The sequence below is a fragment of the Bactrocera tryoni genome, chromosome 2 (genome assembly GCF_016617805.1).
Source record: "Bactrocera tryoni isolate S06 chromosome 2, CSIRO_BtryS06_freeze2, whole genome shotgun sequence".
Taxonomy (NCBI): Eukaryota; Metazoa; Arthropoda; class Insecta; order Diptera; family Tephritidae; genus Bactrocera; species Bactrocera tryoni.
The window spans coordinates 3,565,212-3,591,313 of NC_052500.1; the positions used below are offsets into that span (position 1 = coordinate 3,565,212).

The following is a 26,102-nucleotide window of genomic DNA, read 5'->3' on the forward strand; positions in this document are numbered from 1 at the left end:
TTCGTTCCGACCGGCCAAACCAGCAAAAAGGAAGTATATTTGAGTGTTATGTGGTGTTTGCGCGAAGTTATTCGTAAAAAGAGGCTGGAATTATAGGTCGACAATTCTTGGTTTTGCACCTCGAAAATGTTCCGTCGCTTATTGCATTGATTCTTCGTGAGTTTTTCGCTAAATTTTCCACAAATATTGTGCCGCAATCACCGTATTCGCCAGATTTAGCTCCATGTGACTTCTAGTTATTCAGAAAACTCAAACGACCGCTCCGAGGAAACCATTTTGAACGAGAATTGCTATGCGCATTGAAAGCTATTCCTGAAATTGATTTTAGAAACTCTTACGAGGATTGCAAAAAAGGCTGGCACGATTGTTGGTGAGGCCAAGGGGGATTACTTTGACAAGGACGACATAGATTTCGAAAAATGAATTAAAAATTTTAAAATTATGAACAAAGTCTTACTATTTTTCGCCCATAGTCGTATTTTTTAAATGTATTTCCTTTCTCCAGTGACCAAATGATTGTGAATAAAACAGAATTTTTGTTTCGGCAAACTATATATATATTTTTTTTTGTTTTCAAATAAACAATACTCTCACTACAGAAAATTCCACAAATGTATAATATTTTAAATTGCTTGTAAAGCTCTTTATTTTCTAGCAATATTCTTACAATCTACGATTAAATATGTCTATAAAAACACCATTTATAAAAAATACGCAGTGGAATACTTCGTAAATGAACCGGCAACAGATCTTCGTAAGAATTCTGTCGATTTACTTCTATAGAAGCTTATTTACCACTACCAACGATTCTACATTGATCGGAACAAATATTTTGTGGTTTGGTAAATTGGTAAATTTTGTTTGAATTATTTGTCGTCTTACGTTTGTAACGGTAAAAATTTAAAAAATTACATATAAATTTATCAAAAATTGTGTTAAGCACATACAAAAGTTATTACATAACAAATTCACATCGATTCAGCTTACAAAAGCAGCCATTAAATATATATATTTTTTTTTTTATATCAAATTGTTTATTAAAAATTTTTGATTTCGTGTTCCGTATTAATTAGCAGCGTTTTATCGTTTTACTAACTCTCTACTTGTATATATGTATGTACATTGCTTATGCTAGTGATAAATGTATGCTTTGCCTAAATCTAAAAAATTGTTCATCATTTTGCTTTAAAAGATTTGAAAAATTGGCGTATTGAAGTTGAAGATGCACGCGGTCCATGCATCGCATTATGCGCGTATGTGTGTGTGTGTGTTTCCCTTGTGTGCAGTAGACGCGATATTTTGTGTCACGAAAAATCCGCTAACCCAACTCACACAACTTGAAAAGATTTAACCTAATTTATGCTCGTATAATTGTACAAATAACAATATGACATCACTTTCGTTCACATACGTGTCTGTTATCACCTATTCAATTTAAACAAAGTACAAAAACAATGTGCATGGAAAGAGGATCCTGCCATGGCTTTCAAACACTTACAGCGAGCGCTAAGCGCAAGAAAGCACAACAAAACCAAAGAAAATTGAAAGAAATCAAGCGGTTGGCACCGATCTTATCGCGTGGTGTTCAGCTTCCAACGCAAGAAGAGGTACGCGGAAACGCGCAGAACCACGAAGATGACAATGAGTGCAATAATGTCGAGTGTGAAGTTAGCGTCGACCATGTCCAGTTCCTCGAGTGTGGTGAGCGGCGACTTGAAGTGACAGTAGGTCTGGAAGCACCTAAGTTTCTCGCGACCATAACCGTAGGTGGCCAAAGCGGTGCCTTCGAAACCGTAGCGGATGTAGGAGAGGTAGGTGATCCAGCGTAGGTAGATGGGTATCGCATCGAAGGACACGAAGAAGCCGGAGAAGAGCAAGAATGGCACGGACATGACAGGCGCCAAGAACACACCGTTCTGCACATTCATCGCCGCACCGACTACGAGACCGACGGACTGTGCCACGAAGGCGATCATTAAGCAAGCGCCCAAGAACATGCCAAAGCGGAAGAGCTCCCACGGCTGGGAGGTGAAATAGTAAACCAGGCTCACATAGACTACGCAGAATATTGCCTAGAGAGGAAATATTATAATTGAATTGATTTATTGGCAGCGCTTAAACTCACTTGGAATGGCAGATCGGCAACCGAAATGGCCAGATAATATGACTTGAGCGAGTACCAGCGATTGAAGTTCTCTTTCAGCAGCACCGGCATCTCCAGCGGGACTGCAAGAGGAAAACAATTGAGTATTAAATTTAAAAATTTACTCGAATTCGAAAAAAATTTCATTTACATGACAGAATCGTTATGGTCATGGACGTGTACATCAAGAACAGCATGTTGAAGAAGAGGAAGCCCAGATTACTCAACACTTTCGCGCCATCATTGCCGATATCGTAGTAGAGAGCGCCAATAAGGAAGCCAACCAGGAGATGAGCAAATAAACGCAAGTACATAAGGGTCTATAAAAACAACAACAACAAAATAAAAGTTAGAAAAAACATTCGTGTACGCCGAAATGTATGCTTTTGCAATGAGCACTCACCCAATCGCGATAACTGAAGAGCAACGTGCGCTTTAACACCACCCAAAACTGGTGGAACTGCGATGTGGGATAACGTTCGGGCGAAGTGATCTCCTCGTTCAACAAGGCCGTCGTGCAGTTGTCCGCCTTCTCAACATCGATCATGGCATCGCCCTTCTCATTCGTGCTCACCACGGGCGCAGCGCTGGCATCGGCTGCCGACACATTCGAACTCTTCACAATGTCATTCACCAGATTGCCATTCAGTATGCCATTATTGAGCGTCAAATTCTCTTCGTATTTACCGTTATTTGCATTTGTCGCATTCTTATCCAATATGGCTTTCAAATTGTGCACCTTCACCAAATCATTGCGCATTTTCAAGCCCTCATAATCGGCGGCAGAGCGTATGTCCTTCTTACCGTTATCGATTGCATCGACCAATTTGCGCGTGTGATCGCCATGTTCGCCGCAAGCGACCTCAATCACATAACTTGCCGGATTGTGGTAGCTGGGACATTCCAAACCGAGCGTGGAGAGGAATGGCACCAGTTGTTTTGTGCTGCCCTGGTACACACACTGACCGTCGGCTAGCGTGTAAAGCTGATCGAACATCTCGAAGAGACGTGCAGACGGCTGATGGATGGTGCAAATGATGGTGCGACCACCAGCCGCTAGAATTTTGAGCAAATGTATGCATTGGAAGCAAGTTGAGCTGTCCAGACCGGACGTGGGCTCATCGAAGAACATAATCGGCGGATTGCTGACGAGCTCCAGAGCGATGGAGAGCCGTTTCTTCTGTCCGCCAGACAAATTGCGTGTGAGTGTGTTGCGGTGTTCGCTCAAGCTGAGTGTGAGTAAAATGTCGTCGATCTGCAAGTGAGACAGAGATGGTGATTAGTGGGGTTCTATGTAATCAGATTGGGGAAAATTCTGATTATTTTTGAGAGATAAATTTTCAGTTGAGTTGTGTTATTAAAATAATGTCGTACATAATAAAAAAACGGAAAGTGTTGCAGGAACTGAAAATTTGAGATAATATAATTTTTTTTTTGGTACGTGGGGTTCACGCTCTTAAATAATAATTTCTGATAGATTAAGCAAAAACGCACCGATATTTCAATTCCGTTTCTTAAATTATTCTAATTTTTTATGAAAGATAAGAAAAAATATTTAATTTAATCAACTTGAAGTGTTGAGAACTTTTTCATATGCACATAAAGATAAATTTATTTTATATCTTGTACGTGATTTGAAGATTTCTGTTTTTATCGAATTTAATTGGTTTGTCATCTTGTCACATAAATATCGCCGACTGGCGGACGTGCGAAAAAACGCAAGCATTTGTGCCTCATAAACATATTTGCTTTAGAGAACTTGTTAACTGGCTCAAGTCGACTTAAGCTCAGACAGCTGCTTTGCTTTCTAGTGAAAATATGGACACCTCTCGTAGTTCTACGGCGTCATAACTAAGGGTTTCTGGTTGCTAGGTATTGTTTTATGGTTAATGCCACATTCAGTATCCAACAAATTGGTTAGTAAAACGCAAATTATTTGAATCAATTAAGTTGACTTATGTTACTTAAACGAATTGTTACAGAAATAATCATGAAATAAACTTAATGACATGAACGATTAATTTAGAGCTTGAAAGAACATGAATAAATGAAATAAAAATAATTGAAGCTTTGACTTGCAGCTGCCACGCTCCTTCCAAAAACCAAAAAAGCCGAAAGTAATAAGATGTTTTTCTTAATGTGAACACGCGCAAGTCGTAAAATGATTACTTGATAAACCGCCTACAAATTCGAATTTAATTAAAACAGAAAAAAACATTATTTCATTTATTTATTTTTATTATTATTTTTATTTATTTTAAATATTTCTTTCAAGAACTTGATTTTGATATCGGCCGTTCCTACGGCCTTAAATGCTTCTTAGTAAAAAACGCCCTCAATGAAAAAGTTACCAATTACCGTGGCAAACGAATTAAAGATTACGATTTGAGGTCGTGCACCTGGAATGTCCGTTGTCTTAATTGGGAAGGTGCCGCTGTCCAGCTGGTTGATGTCCTCGTAAAAATTAAGGCTGACATCACCGCCGTCTAAAAAGTGCGATGGACGGGACAAGGACTGAGAGGAGCATTTACTGCAGTGGCCATAAAAAGCAGCGCAAATTCAGTGTGGGATTCGTGGTGGGAGAGAGCCTCCTTCGCCGGGTCCTGGGCATTCACCCCGGTGGATGAACGTCTAGCCACAATCAGCATCAAAGCTAAGTTTTTCAACATATTGCAGATTTGCGCCCACGCCTCGACGGAAGAGAAGGACGGACGATAGGAAAATTCATCAAGCTACCTGGCCGTCTCCGGATCGAATAGCCACCAACCAGATCGATCATGTTGTGATAGACGGAAGACACGTCTCCAGTGTTTTGGAAGTGCGTACGTTCCGCGGTCCTTACATAGACTCGGGCCACTAGTATATACACTAGTAGTATAAAAATATGCTATGATTTTTTATTAAAAGTAAATAAATGAAGTTTTTTAAGGAGCTACCGAGATCACACACAGCTTGCATACATACACACATTTGAGGAAAACAATAATTCGTCTGAAATTAACAACGTCTGGTGGCGCATGCGCGTCATTAAGTGACAGCGACAACGTTCTCGCGTATATTGAAGAGAATTGCCGATATTTGTATAAATGTGAGAACCGGTTTGAATTAGCTACAGAACAAACAGCCACTATACCGCCGCGGGTAAGCCAGTAAAGGAGCGGGGAAGAAACTATATAATTTGTAGAATCATTTTGTTGTCTCATTATTTGTGTACCCATAATTGGCAGCAGACGTAAGAGACAATGAATTGGCTAAATGCAAATTGGAGAATAGAAAAAGTATATGCCAAATATTAAATATGCAAAACGCTGTGGTTACTAACATTTTTAGTATTTATGCGTTTAAAATTTTCTATAATTTTTATGCGAAGTCGTGTGGAAGCGGAAATTTTTGCAAACGGAAACTTCTGGCAAAATGTTTTAAGTTCATTTTTTATGAATAGTTGGCGCCTGAAATAGAGTGGTGAGGTTATAGATAGTTCAAGGTGGGCGAAGATTGGAAAATGTGCTAATATTATTAATGAGTCTTCAAATAAATTCAAGGAGTTTAAAGCACAAAAAAAAAAAATGATGAATTTATGGCACTAAATTTAAATATTATAACTGTATCATTCACAAATCACATATTTTTGCTCAAACCTACCATTGAGTTCTTTTCCGCCTTTGAAAATTTCCTGCTAAGCTTCAAGTTCGTGGCCACGGTCATCGCTTCCTGGACGGTTAAATTGCCATGCAATTGATTATCCTGCATAATATAAGCGGATAGTTTACGGAAAACGCTCAGATTCCGTTCGCGTCCATTCATCGTGACGACACCTTCGATATTTGTCGTTCTGTAATGAGAAAAAAACACAGGCAATTAATTATAAGTGAGCAGCTAATGGACAATATGTCTAGTTGGTGCTATGTTTAACTAAGTACTCCTATGCACACATTTAATATTCAATTCCCATTAGTTGCGCTTCGAAATCACCAACTTCGATAAACATTTCTCGCCACATTTGTCAGCATGACACGTGCTTATGCGCGTTGTTTGAGCGTAATTAATTTCGATTGAGCGCATAAACTATCGCGGGCATACAAATTGTGGTGTTATTATGCCAACATTAGACTACAAATCGACATATGCAAATATAAAAAAGAAATTATTGGCTTTTAATCTATGTCTATACAGTAGATTGGGCACATTTGATAGAAGCTTGCTTGCATGGGTTGCCTGACTGGCATTAACTTTTTGTAAAGATCCTAATCGGCTGTCATATTGATTGGACAGTCATCGTTTGCCACTAATTATCGTTCGTGAAAAACGGTTCTGTTTGGTTGGTTAATGTAGTTAAAGGATGGTGTTATTTTTTGTATAGAGGTGCTGTTTTGACCTTAAAAGAGCCTTGAGATCAATCGCAAGGGGTCTCAACAATTCCTTCCGGTTAAGCGCATACATTTTTATGCTTTTCAGCTTTCTCGGTCTAGGTTTTATGTAATCTTACCAAAAGAATTTATATAGCGATTCGATTTCCGTCATATGGCTTATATCTCCATTTATCATCTTATGTCGGTCATAAGGAGAGAAATAAAGCAAAACTATATTCCATTCACTTCGCCTTGGATAATGGTGAATCGAACAAACAACTGGTACACTACTTGAAAGAGTTACCCTAACTATAACTTGTATTGAATTCAATTGGATAACTTTGACATATCAAACTTTGACAAGAGAAAGAGTTTGAACGTTAACAAGCAAAAAAAAACTTTAACGAAATGGCTTATTATAGATGATTTGCTCTAACTTCTGCTTTCAAAAAGAGTTTTTATACATATTTAAGATATATGAATATTGTCTTTACTGGCGTAGACACCGTGGTTATAGCCGAGTTGGTTATTCTTTAAGCAATGCGGCGCCAATTGGAGATTTAAAGCGAAGCCAGGGTCTTCTCCGCCTGGTCTTTCCAACGGAGTGGAGGTCTTCTTTGTCCTCTGCTTCCACCGTTGGGTACTGCGTCAAATACTTTCAAAGCTGGAGTTCATTCTTCGTACGCACATCTAAAACATTAGAGACGTTTCTTCCGTCTATCATAACATGATCGATCTGGTTGGTGGCTTTCCGATTCGGAGACAACCTGGCAACCTATGCTGGAATCTAGTACTACAGATAACCATATTTCGGGCTTCAGCAAAGTCGATCAGCCTCAACCCATTTGGGGATGTTTCCTGAATTTACCGACTGTTATGCCAAATATACCTGGGAGCAGCTCTCATAGTTGTACTCCAAGCGCTCCTAGAAGGAATCTTTGGTCACATCGTCCTTATCTTCCGTTGGCGCAAATCAGCGATAAGTTGAAGAACTTCGCTTTGATACGGATTGTGGCTTGACTTTCATTAACCGGGGTGAATGCTAGTACTCCCACATCGAATTTGCGCTCCTTTATATGGCCGCTGTAGTATATTTTACATAGACCTACTCGCCTCAGCCCTAGTCCTGTCCATCGCAATTCTTAGAGGGTGGTGAAGTCAGCCTTCACTCTAACGAGGAAATCAACCAGCTAGGCAGCGTCACCTTCAAAATTAAGGGATCGGACATTCCAGGTGCATATTGTTTAGTTTTCAATTGGGGCGTTTTTTACATGGCGGGTCCCAAACGCAGCGCACAATCCTGTGGAGGGGATGTTTCGCCTTCTCGCCTTATCTCGCCTTCAAAGAATGCTCTTTGGATACTCAGAGAACTTTCCTCACTTGCGCGAACTTCTAGTCATGACTCCATCCATATGTGTACGTACTATTAGCACATAGATAAATGCATATTTATATCTTTAAGTACAAAATTTTTCTTCTTTATAGTGGATCTATACACTGGACCACTTGATAGCAAATATTGAAAGGAATGCAAATCTTTATATTCCGCTTCTATGAGCAGACAATTATAAAGACTTAATCGCAATGTTTTTATCAAAATAAAACTCTCCACACAAAAGATTATCAAGCATTTCTTATTATTTACAAACTGACATACTTCCATTGCAAGACGATTTTCTTTCTTGCAAAGAGAGCACAGCAATGGCAGTTTCACACAAATTGTTGAAAACATTTCCTTTTTTAGGTCAGAGAAAGGCAAGCAGAGTACTATATGCACATATGTATGTATGTACACAGAGAATGTATGTATGTATGTTAGTAGGAACAAAGCGAAAAAGAAAATGATCTCGTTATTTGTTTTTGTTGTCGGTAAGAGTTCAATGAGCAGGTCATGCTTTCAAAGCTTTAGTTTTTGATACAGAAAAGTGCTTATTACTTTTTTTCTATAATAAAATAGAATACCAGTACTTCGCCATGCCTTGCGAGAGCGTAAGTGTGTGCGTAAATGCATATAAACAGAGAGAGTGCTAATTTAATCAGCTAAAGGTGACTGGGTAGAGGTGAAGCTCTTTGTAAAATGCAACAAAAAGTTAATTAAAGCACAAAAGCAGACACTTGATTGCTAAATTTCTAATTTATTATGAATTCATTTCGTATATATTGTGCAGTTAGCACTTTTGCGGTGTCTGTTAATGTCGGAGGCTATTAATTTTTCATTTTTTTATAGAGAAGAGGTTATTTCACTCAAAAAGTAAGCTATGCAAGTAAAACTGGTATTTTTAATTTATATCATGTTTCTGATTTTTTTAATTTTGAATATGTTTTTATTATTTTGAATCTTGAAAGAAAGTATGAATGCTGAAGTACGAGTTTGTGGCTTGAAAGCCTCACACCTACAATGTAATTCAGTACGCCGTGTTCGGAATTTTCGCAAATTTAACTGAATGAGTGAAAATTTCAAGAATAATAAAAGTTGAGATTAAGATCAAAATCTTAATAATATAATTTGACAGTTGGGTGATTCACGATTTTCGAAAATTGGCGTAAAGCTGAAAGCCAGAAACCAAATGAAATCGCATTATTTCTGAAGCAAATGGTAGCAGAAGACGAAAAGTGGTTCAAATACGACAATGATATGTGAAAATTATCATGGTCCAAGCGTGGTGAAGCTCAACAAATGGTCGCTAGGCCAGTATTGACGCCTCGAAAGGTAATACTGAGTGTTTGGTGGGATTGGAAAGGTATCATCCACTATGAGCTGCTCCCGCCTAGTCGAATGAGTGATTCTACATTTTACTGTCAACAACTGATGAGATTTGAGCAAGCAATCGAAAAAAAAGCCGGAACTGATCAACAGAAAACGCGTCGTCTTTCATCAGTACAACGCTGGCTGGCTGGCTGGAAAGTTTTGATGCAGCATCATCGGACTACTATTGTTTTGGTCAATACAGAACTCTTTTAATGGAGTTAAGTTGGCTTCAAGTGAAGCCTGTGGAAATTATTTGTCGCAGCTTTTCGTCAAGAAACCCGAAAAGTTTTACACTGATGGAAAAATATCTCTAGCAGAAAAATGGTCGACCAAAATGGTGCATATTTGGTTCATTAAAGTTCATTATAAATAAAGAAGTAAGTTAAAGTTTAGTTAGAAATACGAATAGATTTTTTCGGCTACCCAATGTATTGGTTACCTCTGGTAGCGGAAGCTGAAAATTTAATACCCCATATATGTATGTAATGTGATGTAGTGAGTCGTAAGCAATAAAAAACGCAATTTTGATTGTTTTGTTATTCTAAGTGACGATATGTAATAATAGTTCTCTATCGAGCTCTGCAATATTTGCAATATAATATATTTGAAGTAAATTTTCAAAAAATGCCACTATCAAGGGTCAATATTTCAAAATAAATATGTTTACTAATTTATATGTTTTTATTCTGCGTCATATTTGTAATAAATACTTTTCTAGCTATTAGATGTTACATACATATATTTAAGCCGCAAACAAGAGCTTTTCCAACGACGCAGAATTTTTACAATCGCTATCGACACCGAAAAACTTTCCAGTTGACTTACAGCAAAACAGCAAAACAGAAATAAATAAATAAATAAGCAATAATCGGCCACAAAAGTGTAAGTGTCATTTCGCAAACAAGTTTAAAGTCCGAGCGGCTCATGTTGCCAGCATAAACATATGCACAACTGCGATGGAGCGCCAAACGCTCGAAGCGCAAGCGAACAAAGGCAAAGCGAGTTTGGCCCGTCGACAGTAACAATGTAAATACCAATCAAATGTGTATGTATATGTGTGTGTGTATGAATGTACAATTCATGCCATTTGGAAAAGAAGCATTCTCGAGCGTTGCTGCCTTGAAACAAGTGGGAACCCAGTGATAAACGCCACTTTTGTATACACATATATGTATATAGACATATCAGCATATGACTCAAGCGAAGGGCAAAACTGAGTATCTAACGTACGCATAGAGTCCATATAGATATGGCTGTATATAATTGTAAATATTCTCGCAATGCAGCAAACGTATGATCGCTTTTAGGCATTGGTGTATGTCTGTTCAGAATTCCTGTTATCAATTAATAAATCGACAGAAAACGAGCTGAACTACTCGTAGCGGCGACGCAGTGTTTAAAAATGCGGATTTGTTGGTATTCAAAAGCTTATTTGCGTTTCAACGCACTGGCAACTCTTTGGACGTTCAGCGCTGACCCTTGGACTTTTTGAATGCTCGTTATCAGCAGACAAAGAAAACGCCTTACGTTCTACAAATTGTACGATTGAAACAGTTCATGTTTGCTGTTGTTGCTATCGCTGCCCATTTGTTATTTGCTCTATAAAAAATGGTGTGAGTTTCGGTTTCAAACATAAAAAGTGCTTAAGTACATAAGTTGTACTGTATATTTGCACACATATACAAAAATGTGTACATATATACATATGTATGACTGTCGCTTTTGTGTTTCGATTATGAATCGCCATGAAATTATGTTTTCTTCGGATTATAAATATGAGTATATGCCATATACGAGTATGGAGGTATTATCATGGAGCTCTTTTATGGCTTGCACAAGGCTAAGTTAAATGAGTTTATTGTTATTGGCAGGCGGTGAGCTTTCTTTCTGCTTGTCTGACACCTAACCGGTAGGTGGTCATTGTGTCGGCCGTTATTACGGCGTTGCAAAGTTCACTCGCACAATTAGTAAAGTGGGTAAAAAGTTGGAAACTTATAGCGGTGTTCTAAAGTGCTTTTATTGCGTCAAATAACGGTGCTTTATGCTAGCGCAGTTGTAAAACTAACTGTGCTAATGAGAGGATAACAAGCACTACAGAAATTAACCTTTGGCTTGTTCTATTTTATCAAAAACCGTTGGCTCATAATTACTAAGCCCTTTCAGCTCTAAAGTCAAGAATTTGTGACTCAACGACTGAGCAGGGAACTTTCTTTCGCCTAGTTCTTTCCAAGTTTACGCTCTCATCTTAGGTGAGGGTACGAACTTTGAACTAATTTGAAGTTCTTAAGCGATATGTGCATATAAGAACAATTTCTAAAAACTTAATGCTTACAAAGGTCGAGTCAATTTTTAAAAGGAATTTAATTTTTTCAACACAATAACTTTTCACTGACATCGTATGTGCCTAATCTATTACTAAGCATTCGCTAATCTGCTCTCTGATATTACTAATCAGCGCAATTAAGCTTCTTTATCAATAATTCATTTGAACATATGGTTTTGTTAACTTATTTTTAGTGCCATTTTATGCTTACTTGTAGCCGGAGAGTATGTTGAGCAATGTACTTTTGCCAGCACCGGACGGTCCCATAATAGCTGTAAGCTCTCCGGAGCGCAAGCGACCACTGACGCCTTTGAGTATAGTCTTGGCATCTGAAAATAAGAAAATTATAAAAAAAATTTCAATAAATAGAATTATTCTGCTTATTTTCATTCTAATACTTCAGAATCGTATGAAAATAAAAATATTGCAAATTCCAAAGATATTTTGTAAATGGAATTAGGCTAGTGAAGATCGATTTTATTTTTTGTCGCCAATACTACTGTTAATATGCCACATGCTAATAAAATTTTCCCTGAGATACATTAAGGTACCTCACATACCATCACCGATCATATGGATGTTATATGCTTGTTATATGGGGTTTAAAGCAAGTTTTCACCCGATTTTATTCATTCTAAGCACAAATATGCACCGTTATAGGAAAGACACGCTCTCTCAATTTTCTTAAGAAAACTCACTTGTTGGCCGATATATGTATGAGGTATAAAGGTCCTGGAAGTTCGAAAATTGTTTTGCTAGGTATATGGGAGCTAAGGCTGGTACTGACCCGATTCAACCCATTTTACAGACTTCCCATTGTCTGAGAAGGATTATTCCTGAATTTCAATTAAGTATCTTACACATTGACCGACATTTTCGGTCAAAAGTTAACTATAGATACTGGGGTCCACATATTCGGTACCTAGGAACTTGAACAATTATTTTTGGATTTGAAAAGTTTTTGGTCAGACGCTGCCATACCTTGAAGGAATTATTCGGACAAAGTTTTACTCCGTCATATTAATTTCTTCTTGATTTGTGTATTGGAAAGGGAAAGAATCAGATGGAATTTAAAATTGTATTGTATGAGAACGCCTACTTCCCGCTCGGCCCGATTTCGCCCATATTCGCACTGTGGCATATGGATATGAGAAGAACACTACATATTAAATTTAGTCGAAATCGGTTGGTCAGGTTCCGAAATATCTTTCTAAGCCTTCTCATACTACCACGGGTGTAAAATTTTTAGTAGTTTTTAAAGGTGCCGTTATATAGACGGAAATCGGAAGATAATGATTTCATCCATTTTTACAATGTCGATAAAGGTGCTTAAGGTATTTTACCGAATTCGGTTTTTGAAGCTGAATTCGCTTAGGAGATATTTATATTAAACCAATTAGAGGGCGAGGCCATGCCGACTTTTCTTAAGTTTTTAGACCACAGACGCCACTTGTTACTGCGATCTCTCTGCAATCTCAAATTATAATTCTTTATCTTAATTTGGCACTTTATAGGACTTGGTTTACTGTTATTCTGTGTGCTTGGAACTGTTCCAATTACATCCAACTGCAATACCAACGGTTTCATGATCCCGAGAAACATGTGTACAAATTTTCATTAAGAAATTTCAATTCTACTTAAGTTACAGTTTGTACAGGTGGACGGACGAACGACAGAGGATCAACCGGATTTGAACTCGCCTCTTCATTCTGATCATTTATATATGTATATGTATATGTAATCTTATATCTAACTCACTTAGTAACAGGTGATATAATCCACTGTTAGGACAGCTACGAAAATTTTTATATTCTGTAGAAACATGTTGCAGGAGTATAAAAATTCCTTAATAACTCCTACTCACTAAGTTTGACCTTCTTCAAATATTCTAACCTCAAGCTGACTGTGACTGGAGAGAACCAACGTAGTAACATTAGTAAAGAAATCGTATGAGAGATAAAAATACTTTTAGTTGCTAAAAAATGTTCCACTAATCTATTTGCTGTCCAGAAGTAAGGTAGTCGACAGCTAGAACTACCGAGTGAATGAAAAATTAAGTAAAATTTCCATGCTGTTGTTGCTAAATTTTATCAACACTCTAGCGACGTTGCGAAGTTTCAATAAACTTTGTTTCTATGTGTTAATTTCAACTTAACCTCAAACTTACTAAACTATTTTTTACTGCCAATAGGGGACTTTGTAGAAACATTATCTCAACTGTAGTCCGATAGTAGTCGTTGCAATGAACCCACTAGTTTGCCTCAACTGATAGTGACTTGCGGTAAAGCTTTGATAAAAATGTCATTAAGCCTTCATAAACTATAGATTATAGGCTATAAAATTTGACCATTTTATTCTTAATTAAGTTATAAGCGACATAATCTATAGATTGCATTCACAGAGGAATTTATGAATCATTTACCTCGGCAATCATCGTAAATTCGTTGAGCCTTTTGCAAAAACCGCCGAAAAAGCAGTGGCATTTAATGCAGCGTGACCTACTTGAAACTATAATTGCTTCGAACTTGCGGAATATTTATTGAAAAAACAATTTACAATAACAACAACAACAACTGTAAACAAATCAGCAAGTTTATTTGCTGATTGGGCTAGTTAAACAGATAAACAGACATCGGCAGGCACAATTGAAAAATCAGCGCTGAATGGACAAAAGCCATTGGTCAAGGGGTTCAACGACCGCCGGCCGAAAACTCATGAATATTTCGCATAAATATGCAGAAAGGTGTATGCGGTGACACACTCAAGCGCTTCGCTGCGAATGGATGCATTTAATTGAAGCCACCGAATGGAGTAAGAAAAGCGAAGCGCCAACAACAATAATGCGCAAACACTTGACGCACTCGCTGCCGAATTGGCGATGGCGATGGCGGCTGTGACAAAAGCGCCTTAAGCGAAGTGACGAGCCGAAATGCAATTGACACAAGCACACTTACACAGGTGCAAAGTTAGCAACTTACTCAGTAGAGTTCAATAACTTTTCGATTTTCGCTAAGGCTCTTTTTGGTAGGAGCATTAACTAAAGCATCCATATACTGTTCGTGTGTGTATGTGTGTGAGGCATTTGAAACACTTGCACGAATTTCCGGAATGCTTCTGTTGATTTTTGAGCGCCGAGTGTGATTGCCGGACCTTGAGTGGGGTTCACGACGATGCCGCCGCCACATTTGACGTGCTGACAGTCACATAAAACTCAAACGCGCTTTTTTTTTGACTTTTTCACGCAGAATTTGTTTTTGTTGTTTTTTGTTAACGACAGCGGTGCATGCGATTTTCCACTAAGCAGCGGTGACGACCAACTGATTAAATGCTTGATTGTCCGAAAATAAATACTCTGTGTGCGTGTGTTTATGAGTATGCTAATTACTATGTTACGCATGCGCAGCAAATAGTCGAGCGTGAGTGCGACTGTGTATGTGCGTGCGTGTATGATTGTGTTCAATTTTGGCTTAGTGCGTGTTGTGCATGTCTATTACGCGATTTATTTGCACTTCTTTCACTCTCATTTGCGGGGGCAGCGTCATTAGTTACGTGCCGCCAATAAATGCCGCCCGTTTAAGTTGATTCGCATTTTTAGAAACATTAAATATTGTGTTTGCAGTAGAGAAAAAATCCAAAAAAAAAATCAGAAAAAAATAATAATATTATAAAAACAAAAAAAAAGACTTTTATTAAAAAAAAGTAAAAGAACAAAAAAAGTCATGGAAAAAAAAACAATTAATAATATGGAAATGAATGACTAAAGTTAAGTAATTTTATATATACCTTTTATTATTTGTTGTTGCTAAGTGTTTCAATTTTGGACAGCAATTGATTGATTTTTATTTTTTGCCCATTTTTAATCATTTTTTGTTGTTTTTGAGTGTTTTACTTTAGAATTTATTCACTAAAAATATATTTTTTTAAGACCAAAACTTAAAAGAAATAAATAAAATACTTAAGCATGGCTTATGACCAGTTAAGTGTTAAATATCACGCACACATATGTACATATGTGTGTGTGCGACACGTGTCTGTAAAAGGTGTCCCGCGGAAGTTTAAGGGAGAAGGTCTCTCTACCTTTTGTGTGTTGATAATAATATTTTCAAGTTGAGTGCCCTTACTGAGAAACGCGGCGGTCGAGAATTAATTATTTGTTGTTATTTTACTAACAATTGGGCATTAAATACAGATATGATAAGTAAATAAAAATAATTACATAAGTAAAATAAAAAAATAACAATAAAGAAATAAATAAAATAGAGAACAAAAATTAAAAAAATAAATAAAACAAAAAAGTGAAAAAAAAGCTTTCAAAAAATTTTGAACATCCAGTTTATCTGAAAATCCTCTGCGATTGCAAGGCAACTTGACGTCGTAGAAGGGCTTAATCGCAAAATCACTGCTCTGGCGGACTGCCGGATCTGCGTACGATGACCAGGAGTTGCCACCTTATAATCCAAGGCGTTACGCATACCCTGCCCATGGGCCTGATTTGCAGTCAGGAGCTAAATTTGGCTGTTCTTAAACGGCCCTTCCAATACTGTGTCGCTTTGTGAAGTACGGGTGGCCTTACCGCTCTACCGGCTCTGGTGCAACGAACTAGCAGTTTCCTTGAAACAACTAGCTCGGGATGCTGTCTCATCAAGCCACTGGTCGGTAGAACGAGATGGACAAATTAATAAAGGCAAGAAAACGAACCACAGGAACAATTGGCAATTGACACGGAAAGGAAAAGTTAGGTAATACTGGCTGCCTATCACGCCATTCATGGATCGACTGGTCATTAGTAATGACAGATGGATGTTCTGTTTAATTTGAGGATAAAAATTCGTCACAAAGGACGGCAACGTTTTTTGCGAACTTTAAGAGCGACTATGTTTGAAACTTTGTCCAATTCTTTGAACACCAAATCTTCTAGATACTTGAATCGAGTTCTAGATAGTGATGAACAATGGCATAAGAGGTGTTCCAGAGTCTCTCTCATGTTAAATTCTCTGCATTTTGTATCGTTATCACTTATGTTCATCCGGCTCGCATGTGATGCCAATAGGTTGTGATCTATCAAGAGGCCAAAAGCGGTCGGGCAGTCCTTTCGAGACCGTGTGAGTAAGAAGCAAGCGAGTTTTCCTAAGAGTCTGTTGCACAAGATCTTGGCGGTCCTGCATGTAATTAAGGCATTCCATCTAGCCCTCAACCGCTTGTCAGCCCTTACGTAAATTTCGTTGTATACATATCGCTTTTATTGACTTCCGTATTTGCTGTACTTATTCCGTAACCAAATGGTTACCATTTTCGGCAATCTCATCAACTACTTCGTTTCCCAGAACTCCTTTGTTGCCTGAAACCCGGTATTCCGACAGCCGCTATATCTACAGCTTCTCTGCTTCCAAGAACATCCTCTGTCGAAATGCGATGTGAAATTATTGCCTTAATTAAAAAAGAAATGACAAAACCAAGAATTCAAGCGCGTCAACGCCATCAAACTGGACAAAGTGTCAAAAGGCGTTAGTTTCTGGAAACATCGGAGGAGAGATCTCTCTTCAAGGAAGTCGCTAGAGATGATGGGCTTCCTTCCACAAGCAAGGACGCTGTGGGCACAATCACAAACCAAAGCGGCAAAAGACCTCAAAGAAATGAATGTGCTCCAGCACAAAAACCCTTACTCGCTGAAAAGCGACACAGCGGGCAAATTACGTCAAATACACCTAAGAGGAAGAGGTACGAAACGCACTCTTATCCAAAGCGATGCACCAAGAGAGGGCCAGCACAAGTGTCAAAGAAATTTGAAGCAGATCGGTTCGGTATATCGGCAGGAATCGTGTCAATCTGGTCAAAGAATACAGAAAAACGCGAGTCGAGCACGAGGTATTGTATCGAGTCTCAGTTTCAATCACTTCCCGGTAACATCTGAGTTACAGAAAGGTTTTTACATTATACTTAAGAGTATAAAGTGTCCGAAATTGAAAAAAATTTTAATTTTTTGGAAAAAAAGTATCAGACTGCCTCTTTAAGGGCTTAAACGTCAATCAATCAATTTTTATTTTGGGGGTTTTCTTCTTGTCTCTGTATATATTAGTAAGCGAAAATAAGTAATTTATACCGATTTGTAAATGAGATAGTAATGTTGACATCATTAACACACGTGTGCATACGTTACCCTAAATTAACTGATAATGCAAAGCGTTTCCAAAAGAATGTCGGTGATTTTGCTGAAAAATGTGAAGAACAGGTGCGAGTTTTGTCATTGCTTTAGCTAATATGAAATTTGTCACCGTTATCTGTCCAAATTCATGTTACACAAACTATTAGTTACAATGCTTATCAATGATAAGATAACATCGCTCAGGGCCACCCATAATTTCATCGATATTTCACAGCTGTGCGCCATAAAAATGAAACAAACAAAACACACTTGGGTCTAAGGGCAGGCCACTCATTGGCGCCAGTGACAACTGGCAGACGTAACAAAATGCAAACATAGGAAGTTGTATCAAATATCCATTGATAATTATGAGAATTTGCATTCTGCCTTTACGCTTTTTCGCCTACGCTTACATAACCGGACGCATATTTGGGCACACACGCATACACACACTTACAAACAAATGCGGCGGCGTGCGTCGCGTGGCCATTTAAGCCGAAATTTAATTTATACCGAAAATATTTGGCAGCAACAACAAGAAATACAAACAATAGCAAAACAAATCGTGGCGGCTTAAAACACCTAAAACACACACACACAAACACAGCAGCGCTCAAAAGCCAGCAAAGCACCGCAGGCAATTGAAGATGCGGAAGCAGAATGCGTCGAATTCCGATGCCGAACAACAAATTTCAAAACAAAATGAACAAAGCGGAATGCCAAACAGACAGGTGAGCGCAGCAAACGCAAAACGAGCGCCAAAAACAACAGCAACTTTCGGCATTCACACCAACAACAAATCAGTTAACGCAAATTGAAGCAGCTGCGTGCGAAATCTAACGAATTGTTAGACTAGCTAAATTTTAGCAACAAGTCAAAGAGTGCCTTTAGTGACAAACAGTCTCGTTTGCTCAGCGCTGTTGTTGTCTACGCCGTCAAAGCGGTGAAAACGTGCGAAGCCGGTTCTTTTGTTGTTTTGGGTGGGAATTTACGAACCGGCACCGCTCTCCACTCCCTACAAGCCTCGAGGCACTCAGCTAGGCGGAAGATGTCGTGCGTATGCGGATATGTTGCCACTTTGTCCGTGCATGCGTCATGTGTGGCTGCGTAGGACTCGGTGTGTGTGTGTGTGTGCTGCATGGTGTCTCTATTGTTTGAGTGGCGGCGAGTGCCGTTGGCAGTTGTAACACGCCCATGATCGATTGCCGCACGGCCGGCGAGACAGCTGCCGAATAGTGAGTGCTTTGTTAATGACTCTGTCTGAAGTGAGCTGTGTTCCAGCGGCGTCGAAGTTAAAAAATATAAGAAATTGCAATTATTTTTTAACATTTTTTTTAGCATTTTTTGTGGAAATTGTTTATGGCAACGATTTTGCTACAATAAGTGGTCGTTAATTCATCATTAATGACGCCAAAGCATGCGCATTGTGTGAATTATTGACGTTATCAGTCTTAGGGGCTTTTAGTTTGGGGTTTCCGGTACGAGTAATATTTCAGTTGTATTATTAAAGGAGTATAAAATGCAATCAAACATTTATTGGTTTATTTGATTTCCAGTGGAATCGGTAAATGATACACGCCCAAATAGATTTGTCTTAGCTTTTACTTCAAGACTGTTAGAAAGCATTGATTTCTAAGTAGGTATACCTACGTATACGTCTTTTGAGATATCAATCTGAAAAGTTTTACATATTATTTTCTTTCCAAGGAGCTGCTCATTTTTCAGAACCGTCAACCTGCCATACAAAGTGATCGATCCAAATCAAGTGCTCATATGGAAAACTTTTTTATTAAAATTTGTATACCAAAGTATATGAAGTTTGCCACTAAGTCCACCTTAGTCGGGTTCGAGGCCGATCTAAGACCTCTATCGTGCTGTGTTTCCGGCACCCGGCCGCAGTGCGATTCCACACTGATTTGAATTTTCAATTCTACCTGCTTTTAGGTTTAGGCCACAGCCATCACGAATCTCCGCAAAAAGCCAAACACAATGAGCAGATTGGTGCGAATTCCAAGGACTAACTGCTAATATTGTAGCTTTTGCTACTACCAGTTGAGCATCTATCAAACTCAAGGACTAGTGACATTTGTCTCTTGAACTTCAAATATCTTTTTAGTAGAAGGGATCTCATTCATAGTCTATAATATCAGTTTAAGCTGAGTATTAAAGCACAATTTCTGGCAAGACTACATATGTTGAAATTTCGGGGCAAGCCCAAAAACAGACATATTGGATTTTCGTCGCCTCTTACGACAGGCATACCTTACCGCGGGCAAATTATACTCCCTGATCCTATAAAACTTGTATATAAAAGATCACCATGATGAGCTAAATCGACTCAAATTTTGCACACGTCTTTTTCTCTTCAAAAAGCTAGAGCAAAAAGCAGGTGTGAAGGGTATTAAAGGTACAGTCAAAGTTACCGTTTTTTTGTTTTGATTTAAATTTTGCATTTTATTTATTCTAAATAATAAATTAGTGCGAGTAATCGATTTTTAATCATTCTATAGTAATCTGAGCTTTAATTGAAAGCCAATTTTCCAACGTATGTCAATATTATAATGCTAGCAACACTAGGATGATTCGAATAATTGCAATTCGATTACTTCGAAAACTCTATTAAACAAATGTTAATAGTGCCGACAATGCTCAGTTGCAAGATTTAACGGTGTTGTTCAATAATTATAATTTCCATATTGCTCTCTTGAATCAAGTGAAACCGCATTAAAACAAAAGTGCAAAAAATCTAGATCGTAAGCAATTTGATGCAATTATAAATAATGCTGGGAATTAAAAACAAGTTTCTGTTAAACAAGAACTCTACACAACCCGACAATTAATCGTTTTGCAGCTTTGAATAAAATTAAAATAAACTCCGTTCATTATTTGAGTAATTTTTCTTTATAATATATAAGTATATACATGTTGTCACCTAAAATGCAAAACAATGTATCATCAAAAATGAAATTGAGTTTTTATTGCTTACGATTCACTACTTCATATTACATATACGTAGCATAAAATTTTCAGCTTAAGCTGTCAGATATAACCAATATATAACCTATATATAACCAATATATAACCTACATATAACCAATTTATAACCGAAACATAAATTTTTCTTCAAAATGAATGGTTTCTATTATATAGTTTTTCCTTCGCCTTTAAACTTATGAGAAAGGAATGTTACGTTAGTTTACATATTAGGTGACGATATGCAAGTAAGTACTTCTATTCGATGTTTGTTTTTTGTTGGAATTTCTAATTTTCGGAAGGTAGTAATCGAAATATAAGGCGTTTTACACTTCGACCTCAAAGTGGAGAATAAATCTAGTTTAACAGCAATCGGCGCTCGGAAGTCAATTTGAAATCTTCGGGTGTATTTCTGACACTTTCTTAACAATTCAAAATTATTCCGTGAACATTCTGTCATATAGTGCGACTCGGCGTTGTATGACGAATACTCCATTTGTGGCTTTGTAGATGCACAATGGCCAAATACTTTTTTTTTTGTATTCTGACTATTTCAAGGTTCGAGTAATTCGAAACTACTTAGCCCGCTAAACGCTTTACAAATTCGGAAACTGAATGGTAGAGCTAAACCTAGGTTTGTTTTAACTATATATGTATTTAAAGGCTTTCCTATAACCCAATCTAAGTCCTTCGCCGCGACTTGAATTCAGATGAATATAGTTTTGACTTCGCAAGTAGCAGAGACTAAATATTGTTGCCACTAAACCAAGCGGCCATGACTTCGTTTTCTAATAAATACACACACAAATATTGCCGAAAATAATTAGACTTATCTGAAGTTAGTTGCCACAAAACAACGTGCGTTGCTTAAAATTCAACGCCTCGATCCGCAACTAGCCATTATTCCACTCATATGTGAAGATTTATGCCACAGAATCGCCAAGTAGATGCAAAGCGAACGATAACGCGCTGCTTAATAAGCTAAACAGCGTTTCTTGCGCAATTCCATTTGTGAACTTTGTCATGCAAATTTTCTAAGCTCCAAGAAAACTAAGTGAATAGGCATGAAGCACGCTTCGTGCACGCCTCAAACGCTTGGCGGCGAGGCTGTATGAAAATTGCACACTTCGCAAGCTGGCATTTCGAAATAGAAACTTGAAAATTACAACAAAAAGCCACACAATGGTTAATGCGTAGTTGCAAAAGCCAACGACGGCAACAACAAACCGTGGCGGCCTTGACGTAGGCAATAAGCTTGGCTTGGCTTGTAGATTTTCCAGTTGAGCACGTAAAATTACCGCGACGCGGCGTTGCATATTGGTACACGACGAGCAGTGAGGGCAAGAAAATGCTGCACAAGCGTGTGTTGGAAAATGTGTTGCACACATAAACACAGTTGTAAATGAATATGACTTAAACCAACGAATGTTAGAGGCCGGCTTTTAGGTGCTTATTCTTTCGGCTGCCGCAAGCGCTGGCCCAGAACGGCGCATGCTCGCCCTGAAACTGAGCGTCTTGCTGAGTTTTTGTAGTTTATAGCCATATTTTCTACTTATCTAGCCCATCCCTAAGTACGGCTATGACTCAGACTTTAAAAGTCTTGAACTACTTCTTCAGCGCTGAAAATGTTATTGGCATTGAAATTGTTGTTGTAACGTGCGTTCAAATTACTCATTGCAATTCGCGAAGGTCTGTTTGTTTAAAATTTAATTATTATTAAATAGCATAAAACTCTCATTATTATAATGCGTTGAATTAAACAATTACAACTTTTTGCATGCTTCACTCGAATACTGAGCTTAATTACACAGCTTTACTAGGTAAATACTTTTCAAAGTACGGCTTCAATGCTACCAGTTATTTGTTTATAAATTTACTGTTATTGCTACTTAAAGCGGCGAGTTTGAAAGCCGAAGTAGACGTTATATAAACAAATGTAATTATATTAAAAAGCGTTCGCTGAATGTATGAAATAATATTTTTTTCTAACGATTTCATGCAAATAATAAAAGTTCCAGAAAATCCATCGGTTCAAAACTAATGAATCACTTATTGGCAATATGCACAAACCGACACAACAGACCATTTCGCTTGGTCGTTCCCGTGACAGTCGGATCTAACTATTCGCAGCAGACCCGAACTTTTATGCGGCCAAGAAATGTGAACTCGACAGCATTCCTCGAAATTGAGGAATGTTTTCTACCAATATAACAACAACTACAACGGTCATTTACCTTGCTATAAGCTCAAACTTATGTTATTTAGCAAACATAAAGTTCGAAACTTATAGCATTTTGCCTTATTAGTGAAGATATCGAACTGTTAATATCAAAAGTTCCCAAAGGTTTCAGCAACTGATTATGATTTCCTTCCAACTCCTTGACAGCAATTTTGTGAGGATCAATGGGAAAGCTAACTAATTGGGCACTGTCTGGTGGCGTCATACGCCCGCAGGATGGGGCTGACAGGTTGAGAAGACTGTGGGAAATGTCCAGAGCAGGGTACCAGAAAAACAATGATCATCTCTTATGCACTTGTTCCGCATTGGCAAGACTACGCTCTAAGCATCTGGGGTCCCCACGGTATGATACACTGGAGGAGGTATCGATAGTGAGGCGGCAGAGTCTGTTAAAATTTCCGTCAAGCGTAGGCATCCTAAAGGATGACTACTCCACTTGGACCTAGCAAATAACTCCATCTGGTATCAGAAAGGATCAAAACTGGTCTATGCGTGGCTTGTTGGCCTACCAGATCAATCTAATCTAACCTAAAGTGAGAGCTCAACTCTACTAATAGCCACAGCATGTAACTCCTTTGACACTAATTTATACAGTTAGAACCTGTGTTTTCCAACGAATTAACACAGGTAGACACATATCCAATTAATTTAATTCCAATTAAAAGTTGACAAATCACAATTGCCACTGAAATCTTGTGAAATCGCATGCGAGGAATTTTAATACATTGCTTGCAATTGATTAATTTCTAAATGCACGCACATACATACATATGCACATCAGTATGTATTACAGCGCTGATACTGTTGTGTAATTATTCTACTTTTTGCGATTATAAAAGGTTGCTAAGTACTAAGTCCAAAGCTCAAGATTGCGAGCGGCGATAAAACTGCTGTCTTTCGTAAGCAATAAATATAACTGTTGCATGCGCCCAAGTGCACACACACATACTAATATATGTACATAGACACGCTCGTGTAATTCAATCACGGATATATAATGCATGAAAAATCAAAGGTTCAAGGTGAGTTCCCAGCTGTGATTAGGGATAAATAGCCGCCTTTCATTGAGACGCTCAGTAATGCCATAAGCGCGCTTATACTGCGACTGACTAATGCAACGCTACGTGCAGGCCGAGCAAAATAAGCGACAGCTATTCATTAATAATTGCTTATTTATTCTGTTGTAATGGTTTTTATATGAAAAGTCTTTATCCGTGTCTCATTATAAGTACTCTTATGGGATTATAGAATTATTGAACCCCCATGACCCTGTCAATTAGCCGCTGAACTGGAGACAGTTCGCATGCTGTCAGGTAGAGTAAAGTGCTTGGCGCCTTTCACGAACAAGGCGGTATTTGGACCACGCGCGGTACATTGTTAGCGCCTGTGGGTGTGTTACTTTCTTAGAAATAAAAAGGAAAGTGCAAGTTGGCGCTTTGCAATACAAAGCTGCATGCAAATCTTAAGCAAATTGCTTACTTGACTACATTTTGAGCGCTACCCCGACACTTCCGGCGTTTATGGCGAAAGCGCAGTAAAATTTATGACAGACATTTCTACTTTGCTTTGCATTACAGGGCGCCGAAAATCTAGTTTACATGATTATTGGCCTGCCCACGTTCAGTCATTTATATTTGTTTACTCAGCACAGAGTTGACTGCGCTATATAACTATATTTCTGCTGCGGAAATTTTGCATTATCTACTCAAAACTGATACTGGCATAACTCGCAACGCCGACTCGTGCCTTATCGCCTTTTCGGATTATTTTATAGCATTTGCATTTGTACTTATTAGTCTGTCGTATTAGCAAAATATTATTGAACTCAATAGCAAAATAAAGATTCATATAAAATGTTGTTCAATCAGTTTTAAAAGCGATTAAATATACAGAGTATTATGTATGACGACAATCGATTCGCATTGATGAAGCTGCTGTACCAGGAAGGTTGTTTGAAGGTTGCTGGGGCTCATGAACCCTTTAGAACCCTTCGGTTATGCAAAAATGCGCTAATAATTATAATGAAAATCAGTGAATGAAATGGGATGAGTGCTTATTTACAGTTAATTTTGACCCAGCGTTCACTAGGCGATAACTTATCACGTGAATTGTGCTACTACTTTGTCACAAGAAATTATAGATTTAGAACGAAGGCTGCCTATGAACTGTTTTCTTATCTGTTTGAGCTCTGCATATTTCCAAAAACATTTATTTTTGAAAAGAACAACGTAGACAACTTTGAATTCTAAACAAGAGACAACGTGATTAACTCATTAGGTGGTATAACGGCTGAAGATGTTGTCAAATTATGTGTGCGTGATTTATACCAGATTATTGTTCGATTTATCACTTTCTTGGCTTTATACCAGATTATTGTTCGATTCACAAATTTCTTGACTTCTTGGCAGATTATTGTTCGATTCATCATACCAGTTTAATTTTGGATTCACAAATTTCTTGGCTTGGCGTATCGCAAATAATTATGTACTATATAATATAATGGCTATTTCTACTTTTATGCCAGTCTATGCAATTTATACCCGACTATTGTTCGATTTAACACTTTCTTGGCTTTATACCAGTTTATTGTTCGATTTACCAATTTCTTGGCTTGGCGTATCGCAAATAACTTAACCATAAGCAGTTCTACTTTCATACCAGTCTATGCAATTTATACCAGATGTTGTTCGATTCATTAGATTCAAAGTTGGAATATTTTAAGAGACACCTGAATGCCAAAATATGTAGCTGGCTTTGCTTTTACATGAAGTGGCTTGTAATTTGCTTTGCTGCAGGAAGTAACCGAGCGAATTATTAATCATACACTTATCATTAGCAAAATTGAAGAAAATAATATATACTAGGTAAAATCTATGACCGAGACCAAATGGCAGTGAATGTAGAATCTAAAAAGAACACTTGAAGCTACTATTCGTCGCATAGTGTACAGTTTTTATTTACAAATAATGCTAACGCACATTTTTTTCCCTCAAAAATAAACTTTTTGTGTACAACTAAGTAGCAAAACTATCTGGCTAAGTTATAATCTGGCAACGCTTTGCGATATATGTATATCAATCGGGTTAGAATTAAAGACAAATCAAACAGCGACCTGTCAAAAGCTGCGTGATCAACAAATATGTGTGTAGCCTAAAGCGATAACCGCGAATTATAAGCAGAAAGC

General features: G+C 37.9%; 1 protein-coding gene across 1 annotated transcript in view; it reads right to left on the reverse strand.

Annotated features, from left to right (window-relative positions):
- Positions 1-614: 614 nt before the first annotated feature.
- LOC120767964 (ATP-binding cassette sub-family G member 1) overlaps positions 615-26,102 on the reverse strand; it is a 42,467-nt gene continuing 16,979 nt past the window's right edge. The window contains exons 3-8 of the mRNA XM_040094357.1: positions 11,776-11,893; positions 5,786-5,975; positions 2,547-3,398; positions 2,295-2,463; positions 2,126-2,226; positions 615-2,072 (exon numbers count right to left, since the gene is read on the reverse strand). Of these exons, the coding sequence (XP_039950291.1) occupies positions 1,572-2,072; positions 2,126-2,226; positions 2,295-2,463; positions 2,547-3,398; positions 5,786-5,975; positions 11,776-11,893 (1,931 nt within the window). The 3' untranslated portion in view covers positions 615-1,571. The remainder of the gene's footprint in view (positions 2,073-2,125; positions 2,227-2,294; positions 2,464-2,546; positions 3,399-5,785; positions 5,976-11,775; positions 11,894-26,102) is intronic.